Genomic DNA, 23,172 nt, shown 5'->3' with positions numbered 1-23,172 from the left:
TCTTTAAGTAACGTTTGGTATATAAACTGGTATTGTTGCAAGTTGGGGGTGGGAACATTCACTTGTTAGCGACGTTAATTTCATTTTTTTTGCAAACTAGTGTAGCGAGCAAGAAAAAAATCACTTCTTTTTTAATAATTGCCACTTAAACTTGGTTCAATTGTCCCATGCAGGGCGCGGGAACAATATTGTGTTTAGGGTGATTTTATACCCATTTTAGCTAGCGAGCGAAAATACATCTTTCTCTCAATGAATTGCTATATAAAATTTGTTTCATTGTTGCAGGTAGGGGGCAGGCACAATCGTGTTTAAGGCAATATCAATCCCATTTTGGCGGGCAGGCAACCCCCTACATTTCTCTTTTTAATGATATTGTAGCAGGTTAGTGGTGGGCACATAATTCCACGAGCTAGCGAGCGTAGCGAGCGAAAAAAAAAAATCACTCTTCTTTTATAGGGAAAATATGGTACATAAAACTTGGGTTCATTGTTCCATGTCAGGGACGTGATTATTAAAAGCGGTGTTAATTCTATTTTGGCGAGCGAGCAAAAAAAAAATCAATTCTCTTTATAGGGAAAATATGGTATATAAACTTGGTTTAATTGTTCCATGTCAGGGACGTGATTATTAAAAGCGGTGTTATTTCTATTTTGGCGAGCGAGCGTAGCGAGCGAGCAAAATTTTTGTAATGATAATTGGTTCATAAATTTCAGATTTTTTGTTGCAGGGCAGGGCTTACACAATCATGTCTAAGGTGATGTTAATTCCGTTTTGGCGAGCACGAGCACACCAAAACTTCTTTGAATAACGTTTCGTTCATAATTATTAACTGGTTGTTGCAGGTTGGGGCGGGCATGTTAGCGGTGTCAATTCCATTTTGGCGAGCGAGCATAGCGAGCAAGCAAAAAAATAAATTCTCTTTTAATAGAAATTAATAAATAAACTTGTTTTTTTTTGGTGCAGGTCAGGATTAACGCAATCGCGTTTAACGCGATTCAATTCCTTTTTGGCGAGAGGGCGAAAAAACTCTTCCATTTTTAATGATATTGTTGCAGGTCAAGGGTGGGCACAATTGTTTCCAAAGCAATGTCTATTCATTTTTATTCGCGAGCGAGTGTAGCGAGCGAGAAAAATGAATTAGTCTCTTTTAGTAACATTTGGTACATATATTGTGTGTAGTATTGTTGCCATGGTTGCAGGTCGGGGCCCGTCAGGGCAGGCACAATTGTATTCTAGGCAATACTAATCCTTTTCTTTTTTCAGGGGGACGAGGAAGTGAAAACATTTAATACAAAATAGGCTAGCAAGCAGTTCGCGCCAGCGAAGAGTTTCAAATTTGTTATATCACTTATATTTTCCTATTTTCATTTGTTTTAATTTTTCAGGGCCGTATGCAGAATATTTTTCTGACGGGGGAAGGGGGAAAGATGCGTTAAAAGTTTTCGAAGAATCTCAAAAGCAAAAGGAGTGAAGGGAGTTCGAGCGACCGAACTGGTCCTGAGGGTAGTTTTGCATTTTCAAAAGTAGAATTGAAGGATGTGGTATAGGCCTACACTACATTTTCAGAAAAAAAACTGTACGATTTCAAAATATCTGGGGTCAACTGCCCCCCCCCCCCTGGTGCTTACGGCCATGTTCTTTATTTTTTCCCATTTTTATTCCTTTCCTTTTCTTTTCCCTTTTTCTTCCTTTTCTCTTCTTCTTCCTTTTTTTCTTTCCTTTTTTCCTTTTTTCTCTTTCTTTCCTTTTTTCTTTCCTTTTCTTTTTTTCTTTTTCTTTCCTTTCCCTTTCTTTTCTTTTCTTTCCCCTTTTTCTTTTTTTCCCCTGGAGCCCGTCAGGGGGGGCACTCTGCCCCCTGCCCCCCCCATAGGTACGCCAGTGTATCATTGGCATGAATGATTCTGATGCCAAATAGGAATGTCTATTCTAGTTTGCTGAAGCCATCTTAGTACCAGATGCAAATGATATGACCTAAGTGACAGGACTACCTCGTTAATCAGTGGCTGCCAGTAAGCACAGCTGCCAAATAAAAATATGTATTAAAAATGCTGAAGGAAAATTTGTGAGAATTGTAAAGGGCTTCTTTCACATTATCATTATGCAAATGTCGACTTCTGCATTGGATAAAACTGATTTCTTTCTTTCTTGTTGCATTAGCATCACGAATGGTAAGGAATCTGAGATTGATTACGAAGTCAGCAGACTTGTGATTTGGATTAAAACAAGTTTTTATACAAAAGCATTTGTTTGTTGAAAATGTATGTGTCTGCAGAACACTAGGTTTTAAATCATGTAGGAGAGGAGATCATGATAGACAAAGAGCAGGAAAACAAAGAAGAGAAAGAGAGAGAGACCAAGTTTTAGAAGTTAAAGAATAAACTTGTACACAATGGACAAACACAAAACTGCAAGTCAAATTTGTATTAAAGTGTCATTTATTTGAAATTGTTCCCCATTAATTACTTAACTAAAAACGAAAATGAAAGAAAAATGAAATTATATAAAGGGGTCTAACCACTATTGGGTTGTCTATTAGAATCTCTGTTATTTAGGGAAAATGTACTCGTACTGTTCTTATGGAAACATCACATTCCCATAATATTAACATGAATTGCGGTTATACAAAGTAGTTATCACACAATCTCTTAAGGCGATAGATGGAATAAATAATGTCGTTTATGGTATGAATATGGAAAGCGAATATGAAACACTCTGTTGTGGACTATTACAGAAAAGTCATAAGAATGAATTTATGCCATCTTCACACAGCTTTAAATTCACTCTTTAAGTTTTCAAACAATCTACAATAACTAACCATCCATTTAAAATATTACAAGTTATGTAAATTGAGGTATGATTTATCAAGTACTGCCCGATTCTTACTATAATCACAGAAATGGCATGCACTACAATTTAGTAGAATTATGCCTGATCCAAAGATGTAGTCTTTGGGCTACCAGTTCTGAGTTACGAGGCTGCTAGAAATGGTTACTTCTCATAGGCTTTGTACATGTGACTTGGTCCGAGACCAAGGTCAAGGTCAATGCTATTAAAATATGGCCCAAAGGCTGGATTTGACTACAACACTAGCATGAACCATTGCTTTTTACATGCAGTAGACATGAACAATCTTTTTTTTTTAAACTTCACTTTTAAAGAGAAATATTTAATATAAAAAGGCAAAAATGATACAGAAAAATAAAAGAAAAGGGAAGAATAAAAACAAAAGCCACAATGAAGATAATTGCCAATCATGGCAGGAGAAAAAAACAGCAAAATTTGGTATACAGCTCATGTACACATATTGGAATATGCCTGCAGTACAATATGTCAATAAATACCATTAAATCACTGCTAAAAAGACGCTTCATGAATATATTTTTTGAGTCCTCATTCACAAATAATTGATGTTCATCATTGAATTGGAATGCCTACATTTAAACCTCCCATCATTGGCTCAAGTAATAACACACAGCTCTGAATTTTTGTTGTTTTTCTTTATAGCACTTGTATGATCTCGATATCAGATGCCATAATGCTTCTACACATGGATGGCTGATCTCAAACAAATATATTGCAAGTGTGGACAGACTTATATGCTCACATATAAATTGCATATGATCTAGATATCTCGCTTTGTTAATAACACAAGAGTTAGATATTCAATGAATGCTGCAGAATGCTGCATAACAATCAGAATTAAACAGAAAGAATACCTAAACTTGCCTTCATGTTTTCCAAACTTAAAACGGTTCAAACACTTTTCGTAAAAGTCCATCAATGATGAATAAAAACATAAAAATGCTAAGCACAAAGATTAAAAGAATAAAAAACAACATATCAAGCATTCTCCATCACATTAAGAGAGAGAGAAAAAAAATCAGATTTTTAGCTTCTAGCTCTTGCATTACTGTCAATACATTGCACAAGATTGGGCTAAAATGATTTGCAGTAAATCACAAAATAGGATTACTTCATAGGAGATCAATAATGAGGGAGCTAAAATGATTCAACTTGATAGGAAATGCGGAATAGTACACCTAGATATACATCTAGGTGTATTTAAATATGAAAAAATAAAGCACTTGTATAATCTTTTAAAAAAGAGAGTAGATACTTCTAATTCTGATCAAACACAATTTTTTGTAAGCTGAAAAGAGACCTCAGACCAGTCAAGAGTTTAGCACCTCAAATTGAAATATCCAAGTTACGTCACAAAAAGAGCATTAATATAATCCATTTACGATTTAAGCAACCAAATTAAGCAACCACAAACAATTTTTTTTAAAGAAAACGGGCACAATAATTGTAATTCCTGATTCTACAGCCGCAACCAATCCTTCGGTAGGAGGCTTTCAAACAGTTTGCGGAATTTGGCACAATGTGGAACATATGCATGACTTTTTACACATGATTTCTGTAACTTTTTTTTAAAAATAGCAATATATTTCTACAGATCTATCAGCTAATAAATAACATTAAGAAATACATTAAAAAGGCCAATAAAATGGGAAGAAAAATTGCTAGTGATGGAACAATAACACATGAATGCACTTCAAAATATGGACAGAGTACAAGGTATGGTTCCTCTACATACCGGTAGTTAAAATATTACAATGTAATGACAATACTCAAGAGTAGAAACAGCAAATGGTTTTCAATAATACAGTGGTTTTGAGTGGTTTGAATGTTTTTTCAGTGCAAAAGGTAAAATATTTAGTCTTGCCGGGATAAACAAAAATTCCTTAACACCAATGATGAAAAAGGAAAACATTTGTGTCATCAGTCCAATTATAATTTTCATTTAAATTTCAATAACTCACATAGGTGAATTTGAAATCATTTTCTATACCACTGGCGTTAAGGGAAATTCCACTTATTAGGATATATTTTGATAAAAATATGAGCAAAAAGTAGCCCTTATATTTAAAAACCTCATGACGTGTCCTCATGACTAAATTTGTTTATATTTGAGACGGTTTACATTTCACCTTGTGGAAATGGAATTAATGATGTCTGGGGTGTCGAGAAGCTCAAATCTATTGCCGTCTTTATGAGGGACATGTACTTCCTATGTGGAGTCCCTATTTACATGATATTACACAATAATGCTGAATATCTGTACATACACACACACACACACTGAATCCCGAACCAACACTCATGCCTCCTGAGAGTCAAAGAAGTGTTAAATCTTTGTAAGGAAAGTTAACAACATTCTGGCTCTCGGAGGATGATGATGTAATCATGACCTTTGACCTTGCTTCACACCAAGTAAGTCATGAGGTTCCATATTGGTTGTGATACCAATCAAAGTTCACAGAACACTGTATGATCCAGACTTGACTCTGTAACATATTGCAAGACCATTAAATATGAAGAAGAAAACATGTGAAACCTGCATTGATTTGATTTCCTAATAGCCATTGAAATAATGAATTAATAAAAAGTGTGACGTATTGCATGTCTTCGAGAAAAAGGCAAAATCATCATAAAACAAGGACTTGTCACTGGTCTGACGTCACTATGATTCTCAGGTGAGTGAGCCTTTTCTGTGAATGGAATGACTACAATACCCAACATTTTACTCTTCATATGACCATTATGAATCTTAATCAAACAGATTTACATTCTCTCAAAAAGTTTTTAATGATATTGCAATTTCTTCCAAAACCATATCTTGGTAGGATCATAGAGGGTGCTGTGTGCTTCAGAGCCAATTAATATCCTGGCATGGGGAACTGTCTGGTGAAGCCTTCTACCCTAGTCCTCAAGTCGTTGATCTTGGCTGCAACTTCTGGGTCGTTGGCAAGACAGGTCTTGAAGTCTTTCAATTTCTTGCCTGCAGAAGATTTGAAAAGAGAGATAATCCATGTTATGAGAAACAGACTGGCTATGGCTTGAAAACATTATTCATGTGGTTTATTGGAACTACCACAGCACACATTTATAAAACCACACACAGGTAAGTTAATTTGTCAACTAACTTCATAAGATTTAGTTTGTAGTTAGCCGGTAACAAGGTATGGTAAAGTTTTATCAAAACATGTATTTACATGAACCCTGATGGTTTTAATAACAATTGTGAACATACATGTATTTTGATAGAATTTTAACCTAAATGAGAGAAATTATGATATACTTCTACATCTTCCTTCTTTCATTCTCTATCAATGTCATCTTTTCCCTCCCCTTTCTGTATCTACCCTGGGGCTTATCCCTTCTTCAAACAATCCTTAATCAAAGTCAATTTCTCATCCCAAAATAGGGCTCGATTCTGCATGTGCTTTTATATTATCTCATGAGAGCCATGAGGAAAATGAACACATTGGGGCTGTCAACATTGAACCTGACAACTACTGATTTCCCTCATTTCCCTAGGCTTTATACATATGGACTATCCATTTCCCAATGGCAATGGTTTCGTGCTCTTCTTGGCTCATAATCATTGGATATAACCTTACCAACTTTGCCATTGATTTCAAGAGAGATCTGGATGCCTTCATTGACTAGGTCAGCACACTTAACAAAATCAGCCTCACTGAATCCTCTAGAGGTCATAGCAGGAGCACCTACACAAGAGATTGTAACAGAAAGAAAGAAAAAAAGGAAACAAATCATTACAATATATAATGCACCACTAATTTCTTGCACAATATCTCCATGATACAGACACATTTATTTCAAAGGACCGATTCTAAATGAGGCTTTACCCCTTCCACACGCTCATATGAAAGGCTGCAAATCCAACCCAAGAATATGAGTGATGAAAAAAAATAGGAGACTAAAAATAGCTACATTTTCCTTCCTGAAACAGAGATGTTACATTTTTTAATCATTTGGTAAATATTTATAGAAGTATTTTCAATTAAAATTTACCACTTGAAAGTTAATTTATGATGGTTCAGAATCTTGGTGGCACAAAAGGGGTATAGAAGGATTCACAACATATGGATACTGGCACTACCAGGGTTGAAGGCATTGGTGTCTCCTGGACATGTTTAAATGCCTCTCAAATAACATAATCATAAATTCCTAATCCAAACCAAGGCTGAAAGCTTTCTACATTCTCTCACATAAAGTTCAGAGTACTTTCAAAATGGGCCACAGGTTTTGCTGTGTGCAAAAATGTGTAAACCCGACAGCTGTTCATGCCACAAAGCAGACTGGCACAGGGATGCACCTAAAGAGTATGTCTTTAAAGGGTAATCCTACCTTCCTAATAACTTCATTGGTTTGAAGGCAATTTTTTTTTTTTTTTTAACAGAAAGATTGTAAGAAATTTGATAAACAATACAAAAGTTATGAATGTTCGAAATAGAAGGTCACAAAATCTAAGCAAATCTCATATTGCGAACTAGGTCAGTGGATTGTAACGTACTTGAAGTCACAAACATCTCTCCCGTTTGCTCTGTACAAAAATGTCATTGATTTTCTGTTTTCCTTCTACCTCCTTCTCAAATATATCATGGATATCGACATATCATCCTCTAAAAAAGGGAAAGACCCTCCCGAGTCATACAGTTTGAAATAACTAATATTTCAAATGTTGTGTGTATTGGGAGAAATTGCAAATTTCTAAGAATAGTGCCTAACTTACCAATCCTAATACCCCCAGGGCTTAGGGCGCTGGTGTCTCCAGGACAGGTGTTCTTATTGATGGTGATGGAGACCTCATCCAGGATCAGACCGGCTCTTGTCCCGTCACCACCCATGGGTCGAAGGTCAACCAGGACTAGATGATTCTCCGTGCCACCTGAATGAAGCAAGATGTATGACATGTCATCACTATCACATTCCATAAGGGCAATAAATTGTCTTTCTACACAGTTATAAAGTTCATTCTAATCTGAATCTTCACTATCAAATCTGACTATGTTTTTCTAAATTATAGAGATATTTTCACTTCTTCGCTTAAAATGGTCCGTTTAAAAATGATTTTCATAAACTTACGGTGAAGGATAGAGAATACTAAAACAACCTGTTTGTCCTATTTCTCTCAAGTAGAAATAGTAATAAGACATTTGTCTTGCACTCGTTACCTGTGACAAGAGTATATCCTTTCTCCATGAGTCTTTCAGCAAGGGCGTTACAGTTCTTCAGAACTTGATCCTGGTACTCTCGAAACATGGGAGTATTTGCCTGAGAAGTGGGAAAAGTAGTATTAAAGTAGAAAATGTGGATTTTCCCAACACCAAGACATACAGCACAAAGTGTGAACCCCCAGTACATTTTGAAATGTTATATATTCATGTACCCATGGCATTTGATCCTTTGATACAATTTTGGGGATACTTAAATAGAAGTAGAATAAACAGATGGATGGTTATAGTACTTTCAAAAACTGAAGTGGTCGGAATTGATTCCATCTAGTAAGTTTCACAACAAAATTTGTCTGAAAAGAAACATTCCGGATTATGGTAAGAACGTTCACACAGCAGTAATTATAAATACACGGACATAGATATCTAACAAATACATAAATCATTAAAGTGATGATTAACATACTTAAAAACTTGGGATGACTCAGTTTTATGGGCAGTAGTGAAAATGCATTTCATATTGATGAGATGTTGGAGCATTAGAACTTGTGACACATTTGGTAAGATCACAGTATTGAGCAGGTGGCCTAGGGTTGCTGGACACTTTCTTGTGACCTTTCATGCAACAGCAATGTCTTCAGTCCATAACATTTCTGGAGGAAGTGTACATAGTGTCTACCTGTTTCAAGGCAGTGGCTACTCCTGCAATCTGGGGGTTGTGTGGTCCACCCTGTAGTCCGGGGAACAGGGCTTCGTCGATCCTGGACTTAAAGTCATACATGATGTCCTTGCCAGTCTTGGGATGTGTGCCCTTCTTACCAACACGGTAGAAGATCATTCCAGACCTTGAGAGAAAGTCAGAGGGATTAAATAAATTGAAGATGCTCAAAATGGTGACCATTAAAGGAGGCAAGATAGCTAACACTCATACATACATGTGCACACATACATGTATGTCTCATATAAAATAAATAAAAGTTTAGGGTGAAATTTCCTTTATCTTTTTTCCCTCTAAATGAGTAAATCAAATTGCCTATTCTGTCATTACCAAATTTACAGCCATTTCTGTTCATCACTTTTCAAGGAATTGACCTGGTTTCAAACAATTAATAATATACAATTTTTATGCAGACCAACGGTTCTTTGACAGATAGTAGCTAAAATTACAGGGAGATGCTTTGAATTCTTAAACAATTCTAACATTTACTTTACAGCTATGTAAAAGTCCAACAATAAGATATCTATGAGACTGCCATGATTACACTTGGTTCTACCAGACACTATAAGGCCCACCACACATTATACTACCCGACTGCGATGTGCAATTTTAGAAGAAATTGTAATTGCACGAAATATGGACATTTTAACAGATAAATATTTTATGATTGGGCTTTTGGACAAAGATAGGAAAACCCCTAACCGAAATTTTGGGGCATGTAAAGTCTTCCAGTCAAAATAAAGGCTAAATCGACTTCCAATCAAAGATGGTTGCGGAAAAAGTCTGAGATCACTACGATTCAATGCTGATTTGACTTTTACTCCCACAGGATGGCATGTCATACCTTGAAAATGTAGATTTTCTTACTGATATGATTTTTTAAAACCTTGATCATTAAGATTTTATGTATCAAATGTACATATGAATTGCTATGGCAAGTTCTTCCAAAATCGGATCGCAGTCATTCCATATAATGTGCGCTGGGCTCCACAGTCATTTTACTATTCCTAAAAATGCATTTACAATTTGTATCATGTTTCCAAGAGATTGGGGTTTAATGCACCAATTCATACACATTTTGCTGAATTGCTATAACGCTAAATCTTCACCACACAGAAACATTTTGACTTTGCTCACCTTGGTCCTCGGAGGGTCTTGTGAGTGGTGGTGGTCACAACGTCAGAATGCTCAAATGGGGAGGGGAACTTCTTGGCTGCAACCAGACCGGCGATATGGGCCATGTCAGACAGCAAGTAGGACTTGACCTCATCACAAATCTGTAGGAGACAAACCAGATGAACATGAATAGGAAGTACTCCAAGAGGTCTGTAGTTTTGATGTCATGATTCAGGTAACCTAGCTTGATAGATTTGATATACTAGGAAGTGGCTGAAGAATGCATTTCAACTCAAATCATTGTTAACTCCAGAACTTCATTTCACACTCTAAAATTAGGAAAAAATTAGCTTGAAGTTAACACTTTAGATTTGTGTATGCATATAATTTTAGATAGTACCTAACTACCCCCCCCCCCCCTCCCTTCTCAATATGATTGACAATGCTTTCTGGTTACCTTTGAAAATATATGTCACAGGTCCATTATATATGTAAATACAGAATTTGAAAAGAAAGGTAGAAGGTTTCCAGATAAATTGCACAAGGTTTGTCAGTTATTATTGACATTAAATAAATGTCACCATTGTAGGGTACGTTATCTCTGATGCACTTACGCTTCTGAAACGAGCATAGTCCAGCTTCCTGGGATATGCTGAGTAGCCAGCGATGAGAAGCTTTGGCCGGAATAACCTTGCTGTCTCCTCCAGCTTGTCGTAGTCAATTAGACCAGTTTTCTCCTGTAACGAAACATATCATACATTGTATAATGTAGATACACTAGCTGTAGATTATCAAAGTCTGTATTGTCTCCTTGTAATAATTAGCCAGGTTCACACAATAGTCACTAACCTTTTACTTCAGCTTGTGGTTTTGAACTTTGAGGTTAGTTACCTTGTAGTTCAGGGCCCTGTCTTCCAAAGAGTTGATATCAATATCAATTTATGTGCGATTGATATCAATCGCAACTATATACACAAGAGATTGGAGACTGCAAACTTGCGATTGATTTGGATCAATCACAACTCTTTGCAAGACGGGCCCCTGAACTCAGATGACCTTTTCATGACGATCTTTAATATGGTTAACATTAAAACTATGAACAGCAGGGGTCCTCACTTGAAGTTGAAGTTAAGTGCTGTAGGACACAATAAACCTTGAGCTTTTACCAGCTTACAGATACTTCAATGCTTGCCCAGCTTGTAATTTAATACCTCAAGCAGTCCCATTGGTGCTAAGTAAACTCATGGTGTTGTTTAGAACTATGACAGTGCTGTATTTAGCTATAGTTGCTTTGAGATATTAAATATGCATTGTGAATGGGCAAAGTAAGACTGACTAAATTGGTCACCGCTATTTAATTAAGCCTACGTCACACAGGATGGAGAGATGCCCCCTGTGACTCACACCACACTTCAGTCTATTTCATCCCAATATAATTGATTGCAAGAAGAGACCTTCAGTTAGTATGATACTCTGATGACTTTATGACCATTCCCCTAAAATAATTAATGAATTTCACCATCATTAATAAGATAAGCAGGCTTGAAGTCTTGTCAAAATGTGCATTTCCTTCTTCTCTTCTTCTTCTTCAGGATAATCTGCCTCCTTCACTGCTGAAGATTTTGGGGCAAGTCCATGCTCTTCTGACCATTAAACTAGCCACATCTAAAATATCAGTATATCTGATGAGGATATCATGCTGACAGCCCTACTAGAGCTTGAATCAGAGAAGACATTAAATAAATTGAAATTTTTATGCCAAGTAAAAGTTCACATCTACATAATGCATTGGACATGAATTGAACTTGCCCGTATTTATAAAAATAAAATCGCCCATTCAAACAAACTTACATTGAGCCTGTAGGGCATAGACTCAAAGTAGATGGAAGTCGCCGATACACGCTTGGAGGGTGTCATGAAGCCATGGGTCAAACTGCAAAGAAACAAAGAATATACATATATATAATTTACAAATTCATACTGCAAACAAAAAACACTGTTTTTTCTCACATTACAGGGTTTTGTCGAAAGTTGCTAGGCAACAACCAATAAACACACAACAACAAAAAACAGAAGAAAAACCCAATATGTTTTTTCAAACACTGGCGGAAACTCAACCATTTTTTGCAGTCTTCATGCTTGTTCAACAAAAAGTCAACAATCACAGCTGGTTACAATTAAGCGCACGTACACTGCGACCTTTGACCATTTTCATCTGTCTTTTAATCGGTGTTTTCTCCCGAACGCAATCACAGTGGCTGTTTCATCGGTGTCACACCGATAGAATGAGAATTTCTCCTGCTCTTGAGCAGGAGAATTTAATTGCCTATTTCTCTTCTTTTTATCGGCTATTCTATTGGCTTTTTCTCCTCTGTACCATTCATAGTGGCCGATTCATCGGATGCGTCCATCCGATGAAAACAGGCCAGGTTGAAAGAGGTATTATTCCAGGAAAAGGAACAAGACACCTTTATCCCATTATGTAATCATGGATTATAGACTTATCTATAGTCTTTGCTGTAACCATTCTCATTCTTTTGTAATCATGGGTTGTAGGTCCCAGATGAAACCATTCTCATGATTCTATTCCATACTGTCCAAACTGAGTCCACACTTAGTCCAGACCTGGAGCTAAAACTGAACGGTAGCAGCATTGGTTTATTCATATCCTCCAATACAAAAAAAAATCCCGATCTACGATAAAACTAGAGAACAACTTATTTGTTATAGTCGTGTTGTATGTCAGAGCAAATTAGTTAAGTAGACAAATGTATACCCAAGTCCTCACAGTGAGGATCTCACAAGTTCCTGTAAGTATTTATAGTGATCTCAAGTATTAGAAGTACAAAAACTAAAATTTCTCAAAAATGTAGTCAACCTCTAAACTTTAGATCACCGATCTGTTTCTCTGCTTTGATGTAGAGTAACTGGTTATTAAGATTAGATTTCCCTGTCAGGAAAAGATAGCAGACACCTGTTCCTTATTATGTAATATCATCAGACGAGGAACACTGAGTAGCCAAGGCTTGTGGCCCTTTCCAGAATTGGTGCAGTAAAAGAAATAAATTAAAAACCAGTACAAAAGTACAGTAAGATGGGGGTAAACATAGCTTGCCCCCCCCCCCAAAAAAGGCCCCTGCTTGTATGCAAAAAACAAAATTGTAAATAGAATATCTATGTGGATGAGTTTACATGAGCAAAGACACGGTACTAAAGCACTATTTTGCGGCCCTTACAAATCAAATTTAAGGTTGAATCAGTGTAATGTTGTCTCTTAACATTTATTGTACTATCAAAAGTCTGCTTCATATATATATATATATATATATATATATATATATGGAGATTAAAAAGAAATATTGAAGAAAAAAACAAAACAAACAAAAAAAGGTAGGAAAAGAGAATTTCTTTCCATGGGTTTTAATGCGTGAATTCACTGCAAGCACTAGTTTGACTCAGAAAATTTACTTGCGAATAAAATTTCCCATTAACTGTTGTCATATCCTTGTACACTCATATCATGAACAATCAGGCTGTGTATCATATCATGCTGTATCCACATCTATTGTGTAAGTACAGCCTTATCACTAAATACATAACATAAGGGCCACTAAATGTTGACCTAGGCTATACTGTAGAGAGAATCTTCTGAACAGTGTTGAAGACTATATTAATCTAGAATATTTAGAAACATCTAGCAGTTTATGAGGTTTATTAGAGCTGCCTTGTCATACTTACTGTCCACCATGAGGGAGATCCAATCCCATCACCCTGTCGTGAGGCTGAAGAAGACCGGTATAGACAGCAAAGTTGGCTGGTGAGCCAGAGTATGGCTGGACGTTGACGCCCCACTGCGCTGGGTCAAGGTCAAACAGCTCCAACGCTCTATCTTGGCACAGAGTTTCCAGCTTGTCAATGACTTGAGTGCCTCCGTAGTACCTGGAAATAGAGAAATCATGAAACCAAAGATGACAAAAACCTTGCCATGCTTAAATGAAGAAAAGGAGTTCCTGGAAAATTGTAAATATAATCATATAACTTTAAAGTTAAATACAATGTCAAGAAGGGGTTGAAGGAATGTTTCATCACATATTCATCATGCTTTCCATTTCATGCTGTGAGGAAATTCAATATTTCAAGCTTCAGTTGTTTGCACTTAACTTGAACACTGAGCATTAAACTTAACCTTGAAAGCGTGCATTTAACACAAAAGACTGCTGGGTTGGTCACCATTGTGGACAGTCCATGACCTTCATGTAGTCTTGACATTGACCTTGAAAGCTTACCTTCTAAATGGGTATCCCTCGGAGTACTTATTAGTGAGACATGTTCCTAGACAATCCATGACTGATGTACTTGTAAAATTCTGTAAGAAAATGAGTTGGGATAGTATTAGTAAATGGATTTAATAATTGTAAAAGACTTTTACTATAAAAGTTTGATAACAAAGTACATGTAAATATCATTAGAAATCAGAAATGCTGTCAAAATATACATTGGTAACTTCCAAATTACAACTTTAAAAAGTCAGATCAATTATTGTAGAATCAGCAAATAATAGAAACAGGGTTTTGCTAGGTCAGCATGTAAATGTTCTCCTGCTTTTATTCCCATTTCAACTACCATGCATCAGTAGCCCCATTTACATTGCACACAAAAAACGTGGATTTTTCTCACATCCTGTGGTTCGTTGGAAGTTGCAGAATGTAAAACACACCACTTGAGTGTTTTTTTTTTTTAAATGCTGGATTTCGCAGTGTTAATGCTTGCTCTCAAAACATTAGTGAATGATTCAGTTTTTGGTCATGTAGACACATGATTCTCCTAGCTATTCCATGCTAACACATGCAGGACAGCGTAAAGTGTAAACGTAGTGTAAAGTGTCAAAGTAGTGTAAATGGCAGTCAAAAAACCAGATGGTTTATCAAAATGGTTTTCGGGTTGTGTAAACATGGTATAGAAATACATGAAGTAGGTAAACATTAACGTAGTGGTCAAAGGTCTTTGTCAAAGTGTGATCTTTACTCAATAAGACTTGCAGAATTGACAGTTTTCAAGTCGTGACTCTAAGTCTATACAATGTATGGATCAGGGCTCAAATTAATTTTTTGTCCACGGGGGCTCTTCCCCCACCCAAAAGAGCCCCCGTGAGCCTTCTCACGGAGGCTCTTTTAGTACTGACGGGGGCTCTTTTTGTATACAAAAATCCATTGAATTGGTACCTATGATACTCCTCAATTATTTGCTATTTCATCATTATCATTTCAATCAGCATTTTCCCTCTTACAAATTTACAAGCTACATAGCTGTTACTGGCCTGTGTATATAATATATACGCATACAACACTGATCTTTATGATGTCTTTAACGTGACATATCTTCTTCTCCCCTTGCAAACGAGAAAGAAAACAAGGTCATTAAAAGGGATTAAGCGACAAATAATGATTGTGATTCAAATTGATGCGAATATTTGTTTGAATAAGCACTGCTATTCACCCGAATCTTCTTTGTAAAAACAACTTTTACAAATCTCAGCCATGCTTACTGAGTTGAGACGTTCCATTCAATGTAAAATACTCATTAAAGAATACACTTCTCCTAATCTGAAAGTGATCTTACAACACAGTGGCAGATTTGCATGGCTGAGATTTGTAAAAGTCGTTTTTACAAAGAAGATTCTGGTGAAAAGCATTGCTTATTCAAAAAAAAATCCTTGCATCAATTTGAATCACAATGATTATTTGTCACATGATCCTTTTATTAAATAACCTTGTTTTCTTTTTTGTTTGCAGTGTTTGCACTGCGAGCTGATAATAACTCGGTAATAACTAGGCCTACTCATAAAACGAGAAATCTTGCACGCTAATCTAAGTTCCATTTCATTGGTTTAAGGTTTAAAAATTGAAACTCAATATTGTGTTAAAGTTTTAACAGAAAAGATAATCTTTATTTTATAATTCCACGGGGGCGATTTTTAATTTTGCAATCGCCCCCGTGAGCAACCTGACGGGGGCGCTTATGTAGCTCACGGGGGCGAATCGCCCACCGCCCCCGTGTATTTTGAGCGCTGGTATGGATCCATTTTCTCCCTGCAGACTTTTATTTTGTCACCAAAGCTTAAAGATACATTTTTTGTGCATACATGTATATCTTTTGTAGTTCCATACTTCTTGTCAATTTACAAATTATTTCTCAACAATATGTATTCCTATACACAGTATGAGCTCCCAAATACAAGTGCATTACAGTACATCATAGTCAGATGATGCAAACACCATACATGTATGATATGTTTTCATGTAGTACTTAATAGGAGCTCTATGACTTAACATGAACATGTACAGTAGGTGTTTAACCAACACTGTACTTTTTATTATAAACCTCTTCTTTTTTAAAATCTACATTGTAGGAAGTATGAACTTATAAACTTGTAACTTTTTGTACATGACCTCGAGTTCTCAACGAATGACAACTGAAAATCACAATGTACACATAATGTACATGTAAATGTAACATTATCACATGATACACATGCCCTGTCAGGAATACAACAATTAAATGCTTCCTGTACAGATGGGGGGGGGGGGTATTACATTTATATTATGATGTATATATATATATATGTTCAAGTCTACATCATGACCATGTAGGCATACTTGCAAACCTTTCACAACATAAATAAGGATTCTCAATGCAGGATTAGGGATAGTCTATTATGTATACTTTTTATACAAAGAAATGTCCTGAGATCTAAGGTTTACAATATTGCTCAACTCAACTATCATCCCTCAAGATAGGTTTACAAGCCCCTTTTCACCAAACTTCCATCTACATAACACATCTGTAACAAAATAGAAAAGAACAACAGATAAGTCTTTACCCCTCATGCATCAATGGCTTTATTATTGTACTTGTACAGAAAAGCATCCGCCCTCCCACGGATAAGAACTAAAAAGCAGCGTGAATACAGACTGCCCTGCTCCAGTCATGTTCATGATGTAGTCTGATGTGTGTATGTTGACTTCCATTTCCATTCATGTTTGGTTTCTCAACAGACTTGACACTGTGTACATGTATGTAAGCAACAAGCTTCCACCAAAACAAGGAAACCAGTGGTTTGAAAGAGGAACATAGCCTTTCGTCTAAAATTACAACCACACAGGTTCTCTTTATCTTTTTTATTTTTTGTTGAAATTTTACTTGCTTTCAAATTTGACATGAAAGAGAGTTGTTGGTCTAATCTGTCTGATATTTGTTCAGTTTGATATGTTCTTTTAAGGCCCAAATATCATTAATTCTAGCTACTCACTGTCAAAATTGTTTAAGCTAACTTGTCTAGTTTTCAATAGGGAAATACGAGAAGAAATGTTTTGCATCTGTTTCAATACACGTACTGTGCGAGTACATGTAGGCCTATATTATATTGTTTGCATTAGTCATATGTATCTTTACTGTACATGGTAATGTGCACCAGATGTTGTGTCATCTCAAGGAGAGAGAGAGAGAGAGAGAGAGAGAGTAAGAGGAGTATGAGAGAATGTAGAAATGGGACAAACGAGTGATAGAAAGAGAAAGGCAGAGAGTAAAAGAGGATGACAGAATTAGAGATACCGTAGTACACATAGGAAGAGAGGGAGAATGCGATAAATGGAGGGGGTAGAAAGAGAAAGAGAAAGATAGAGAGAGAGAGAGAAAAGAGAGAGAGAAAAGAGAGAGAGAGAGAGAAAGCTACAAAGAGAGATAGAAAGAGGAGAGAAGAAAGCCTGTCCAGGTCATTCAGAATCAAGTCATGACAGAAGCTGGGAGGGATGATGGAAATTTCCACTACCATACATAACCCTGAATGCCTGCCTGCCTGCACTGACTGTGCTCTTGGCTGGGCTGTCAAGCGTGTCTCTGGTTGGTCGGCCTATTGTGTAACAGCATGGACCCTCGACAACACGTGGGATTCACATGGAATTCACTAGTCATTTGGTACATGTACTGTACATGTATATGTATATTCAGTATGCATGATAAAGTGCAGTCACGAATTAAAAACAACACAAGTAAATACAGCTTAGAATTTTTATAACACGTTGTTAATACATGTACATGTCTATGTAAAAACAAACGCCACTTCAATTACTATCTAATCTACATGTATCTACAGCACAAAACATGTTCAAATTGTCAAGTCTCCCTAAAACCAACCATAAATTAAAAGAGGTTTAACTGAGTGTGCCTATGTATACTTTGTAATACATGTAGCTCATTCCTAAGTACTCACAGAGCACCAGATTGCAGAGCATACAGCCCGAAAATCTTTTTAAAAATGTTAAATTGCCTTTTAAACTACTGGAAAAAAACATAGAATAAAACCATAAGAAACCATCAGTGTTTGATAATTCTGTTTTTTGTGTGAGTTGTGTGCATGTTCCACTTGTTGTGAACTACATGCATTAGCACAGAAGGGAGGAGAGTCACCTTACCAAAAATCAGAAATTCACCAATGTTTTAAGAGCGAGCAACGGTGGCATCTCTGCCTTCGTTTAAAAAAAAAAAAAAAAACCCTCAAGAGGTGGGTTTTTTGTATTGTTTTACTGGTATTTGCTTGAGAACTTCTGACGAAACTTTAAAAAATAGGGGGAAAAATTGCTTGCAGTATAAATGCAGATACTGTATAAGGACCTACCAGGTGCTACAAACCATGCACCTGTTCTCCAATGAACATATATGGTACTGAAAAATTATGGTCAGTGTTGGCCTTGTTTGAAGGTCCAGATTAAACCCTTGTTGGTCATTGATTGGGACATACTGGTAACTAAGGTCTGTACTGTAAGACAATAACATGTACATGTAACTCATCAAGGCTACATAGTATCTATCATGTTTAGCCTACCACTGGTAAGCTGCCAAAATCATACAATGCAGAGATGCTATATATGGGAATTATACAGCTACACTGTATATCTATTTTTTCATACAATAAGTAGTCATTTTCCTAGTCAAATCGTTGTTAGTGAAATGCTTGTTTTGGCAAACTCAATAAAGAATCAAGAATTCAAGATTATGTACATGTAGTGACCAGTCTAAACCTTGGATTATCACAGACAGCCTTAGGTCTTACAAAGCCTATCAACATTGGTTCAAGGTTTCATTAAATTCTGGTAAATTGTTATTAATGAACAGTCTATGCCTGAACTAGACTGGTAGTTGTCAATGGTAATGATCAAAGAAAGTGTAAAAATGTGTGTTTGTTTGGTTCATGCATAGAGACTTCGGTGATAAACGCTTTATAAGCACCGTTTTTATTATTATTATTAACATTATGCATGTATTACAGTAGTTTTAAAGGGCAATCAAATCTTTTAAACAGAAATGGATGAAAGCAAAATGTATTTACATCACTACATGTACATCAATGAAGTATTGTGCTACATATTATGAGTTGTACATTAGTACACTACAGTGACTACCATTCTGATTCACCCCCAGTTAGAATTGATCAGAGGGCCTGAAAATCACCTAGAATGAGCTATTTTGTACACAAAAAAGCCTGAACTATGGTCTGAAAATAACTTGCCAGGGCCTGAATTCAGGAATTTGCCTGAAAACTGGCATGTACATGTATAGTACATGTGTAACAGCCCAGTGTAAAATGGCTTTACTTGCATGTACTGTGTACACATCCGTTGAATCAAAATTTGGAAAAACAGTTTCCAGTATCTAATATATAAATACATCACCTCAAAAATGTCATGCAATGTCACAAGTACATAAGATGACAGTTGATCAACAATAAAACAGCATACACTCAGATTATCAGTAAAACACGGTAAAATTCAGAGCAAAAACAGAGACGGGTGCCTGCTAGGCGCATTCAGTCATTTGCATTCCAACATTAAAACTCTGTTACAATATCACTAATTGAAAGACAGATAAATTGTCAAAATCACAGACAAAATATATTAATTCCTGGGACGAAAAAAGAAGATCACGCAAACAATTGGGGTGATTGCATTTTTGTTCACATTTCCAATTTTGACAAATTAATACTGTACAGTCATTACACATGTACAGGTGTACATGTACAAGGGTCACAATAAAAACAGTTGCAGCAACAACAAGTTGTTGTAACTTGTTGTACTGAATACATGTATGTTTGAACAAGAGCTTGATTTGGTAAGGCATTGTGAACCTTGGGTACATGTATGCGCTAATGTGAGGGAAGGTTTTTAAACTATCCACTCGTTCACTACTCCTTGATTAGTACTCCAAAATTATTTTAAAAATCAACCTCTCATATACTGAACAAAAACTATCCACTTAATAGATTTTACTGTCAGAAATAATGTAATAAACCAGTACTCATAACATTAAGTTGACATGGAATTAGCAGAACTACTAATATGTATTGATTTCCAAATTTCAGTCTAATTGGTCACTGGAATGATAATTGATATTACATGGAACCAGTCAGTTTTACTCAAATTAGCTTGGAAAGAAACCCACATTGAATGGATTCCCTCACAAAACCAGAAACAGTATGGTGACAGAGCCTGAAACGACACTGCGAAAATCATCCAATGACGATGGAAAACGCCATAAAATCCAACAACAAGTTCCTACCTCTGAGGCTACCAGTTCGAGTCCTCTGTGCTGCCTGTCCTTCTCCTGAGCAATGATGTCCACGAGTTCTGGATCTGTTTCCTTGAGTTTCAGGTTGCCTCCCCATGCTGAAGCAGGACTCTCAGCTGCTCCTGCTGGGAATTTGGTGGCAGTACTCAACTAGAATAACAAGTACAAAAAAGGTTATGAATAGCATGATAAGTTGATAACCCTCTAGGAAAAATGTTTTTGCGAGGACTGAAGCACTCTACGCAATGCCTCAAAGCTTGCATAATCTTCTGTGGGCTGTGGCAGAGGCTGAATTAGGCACTTTTAACAACAAAATAAGGTATATCTAAGTGACCGAGATCCAAATGTATACCCAAGACAGGTTTCAACAGACTGGTCCAAAAGCTGTCCCTTTTCTTAGCCCTCCTGGCCTGTTACTCCCACTTTCTATGGAATACCTGAGCTGAGGCAGGTTTCATGTGCTTCACTGTTGCAAATTTAGTTGCTTCTAATCAAATTGTTCTTTCGAAAAATTTGCAATATATTATTAAGCTTCCTCTTTCCATTGACATTTGACATCGGTTCAAACAGTCAGGTTTTGGCATTTGCTTTTCCAAAAACCAAGACAAAGCCAAGATTTTTAATATTTTATCTTTATTTTCTGAATATGAATCTGTTTTAATAGTACTTCAATGTACTGCGTGACAAAAATGGTACCCATGCGTGACAGCGTTTTCAGACCCTCGATGACGATGCGTGACTGTCACGCACAATGCGTGACACTTGGTAGCTCTGTACTTGGCCCCATATTTTTAATGGGCTGAGTTAGCCCGACTCCTATCAGAGTCAGACATTCATCATGGTCATGAACGGATGCACGATTCAAGAGTCAGACATCACTTGAACTTTGAAGTTGAACTTGAAGTTGAATGCGATCACATCAGCAGATCATCAAAATTAATTATTGCTTTAATTTCATGCAAACATTTTAAACTGCAGGAAGTGAGAGGAAAAGGATAAATCATTCCAAAATAAATTAATTCATAAATAAATGCAAATGTAATATTCCAGGCAAGAGCCTGTGCGCGGTTAGGACTTGGATGGTGGATCGCAGCCCGAGACTTCGGGGCGGAAGATCGGTTGCCATCCTGCAGCAGCACATGTACGCGGTGATTACGGCTGATTTCATAGCACAGAACATGAAATGGCCAGGGACACATACACATTCACACAAAATTACGAGGAATCCTCTTTTAGTCTAGGTTTTGAGGAAATAAAAGTACCACAGAAAGTTTTAAAATGCCTTACCTGACGTGCAGCAGTTCGACATAACAGTCTGGACATCATTTTGCTTAATATTATAGGGTTTTCAAATATTTGAAAACAAGAAACGTGCCAGTTCCCCTAGACAGCGTGGACTGACGGATCAAGAAAGCGAAAGGTTGCCAAATCAGCTGTACGCGTATACGTGCACGGCCGGAAGTGCTCGTGCGTGCGTTATAATGTTCATCCTGCATGTAATGTACAGAATTAAAGTCGGGAGTCTGATACACACAAGGAGATACCAGCACAAACAAAGATTACATAATTTATGAAATGTTCAAAAATAAAAATAAGTATTACAAATACAATCAATATGAAAAAGAAACAAAAAATAGTTCAAGGAAAGAATAACAATAATAATGGAAACTTCAATGTATTGCACTTCATACATAATATAAATTGAATTTGGATGAGTGGGAAAAAAGAAAGAAAAAGAGAGTGGACAAAGCGTTTATTTCCCTTTTCTCGTAACATCTAGATTTTGAGCGTTTACATTTTAAACACAATTAAAAGAAATGGATATATAAAACCCAAAGTGATGATGATAAAACTTAAGAAAAAGTAATAAATGAAATGAGAAGCTGAAGAAGATCTAAAGAAATGAGCGTGTGTAAATAATGTGTAAAATATAACAAAATAAAACCAAACGCAGTGTTTCATTCTGGCATTGTAGTGGCGGATCCAGGGGTGTGGCGAGCTTTAAAAATAGACGGTAACGTTAATTTTACCTTCAAACAAAAAAGAAGAAAAGGGCCCCCTCTCCTGGCAAAAAAAAACGTAATGTTTTTTTGTTTTTGTTTTTTCGCTGACTATAGATGCAATAAAGTAAAGGGTTGAAATAGGTGCATAAACCATGTAAACGGAATAAATTTGTTTAATTAATATACATAGGAACATGGGTTAGATGGGGTAGGGGATCATAAATATTGTATTGGAAGATAAAAGGCGACATATTAAATGAACAAGTCAATTACTTGGAGGGGGTCGCATTTTATTTTTAGTTTTGGTGTTACCTTATCCTCTCTCAACCATCTTTCATGGCCCGCGGAACGGCGGGAATCGGGGGGCTCGAGCCCCCCTCCCCCATCCACTTATTTAAAAACGTAACGTTAAAGATAACATAGAAAGAAAGATAGAAAATTACCGGTAGACGCTTTATCTTTATTAATGGTTTAAATTGTAAATGGTAATGGTAAATTGGTAATGGTAAATTCCCGGGTCAAGTAATATGACTTGATGTAACGTACAGAATATGTATAAATTTAAGTTTCTCAGTGTTAAGAAAAGGCTTAGACGTAAAGGAATTTTCTGCAAAGAAGGAATGTGAAAAAGTCAGACACGATTATTTGGGATTTAATCCTATTGGTTTGTTGG

The 23,172-nt window shown here is 36.4% G+C and overlaps 1 protein-coding gene across 1 annotated transcript; it reads right to left on the bottom strand.

Moving 5' to 3' along the window:
• Positions 1 to 2,417: 2,417 nt before the first annotated feature.
• On the bottom strand, positions 2,418 to 21,923 carry LOC754129 (serine hydroxymethyltransferase, mitochondrial). Its single transcript, XM_030973185.1, has 12 exons — positions 21,784 to 21,923; positions 20,488 to 20,646; positions 14,163 to 14,242; positions 13,615 to 13,815; positions 11,728 to 11,809; positions 10,491 to 10,613; positions 9,898 to 10,037; positions 8,722 to 8,887; positions 8,043 to 8,142; positions 7,601 to 7,756; positions 6,465 to 6,572; positions 2,418 to 5,842 (listed from the first exon to the last, which is right to left on the bottom strand). Exons 1-12 carry the CDS (start codon positions 21,820 to 21,822, stop codon positions 5,721 to 5,723), a joined length of 1,476 nt encoding a protein of 491 aa, XP_030829045.1. The 5' UTR covers positions 21,823 to 21,923; the 3' UTR covers positions 2,418 to 5,720.
• Between the last annotated feature and the right edge of the window lie 1,249 nt (positions 21,924 to 23,172).

This window comes from Strongylocentrotus purpuratus, unplaced genomic scaffold (genome assembly GCF_000002235.5).
Source record: "Strongylocentrotus purpuratus isolate Spur 01 unplaced genomic scaffold, Spur_5.0 spur5_scaffold_6, whole genome shotgun sequence".
Taxonomy (NCBI): Eukaryota; Metazoa; Echinodermata; class Echinoidea; order Camarodonta; family Strongylocentrotidae; genus Strongylocentrotus; species Strongylocentrotus purpuratus.
Note: the sequence above shows the minus strand (reverse complement) of the source record. Positions and strands in the feature narration are given on the sequence as shown.

Coding starts and splice junctions, on each gene's coding strand:
- LOC754129 (XM_030973185.1), bottom strand. CDS start 21,822: ATGATGTCCAGACTGTTATGTCGAACTGCTGCACGTCAG. Junction 13,816..14,162: donor GAGGGATACCCATTTAGAAG/GTAAGCTTTCAA, acceptor CTCTATTTCCAG/GTACTACGGAGGCACTCAAG. Junction 10,038..10,490: donor ACTATGCTCGTTTCAGAAGC/GTAAGTGCATCA, acceptor TGTCTCCTACAG/ATTTGTGATGAGGTCAAGTC.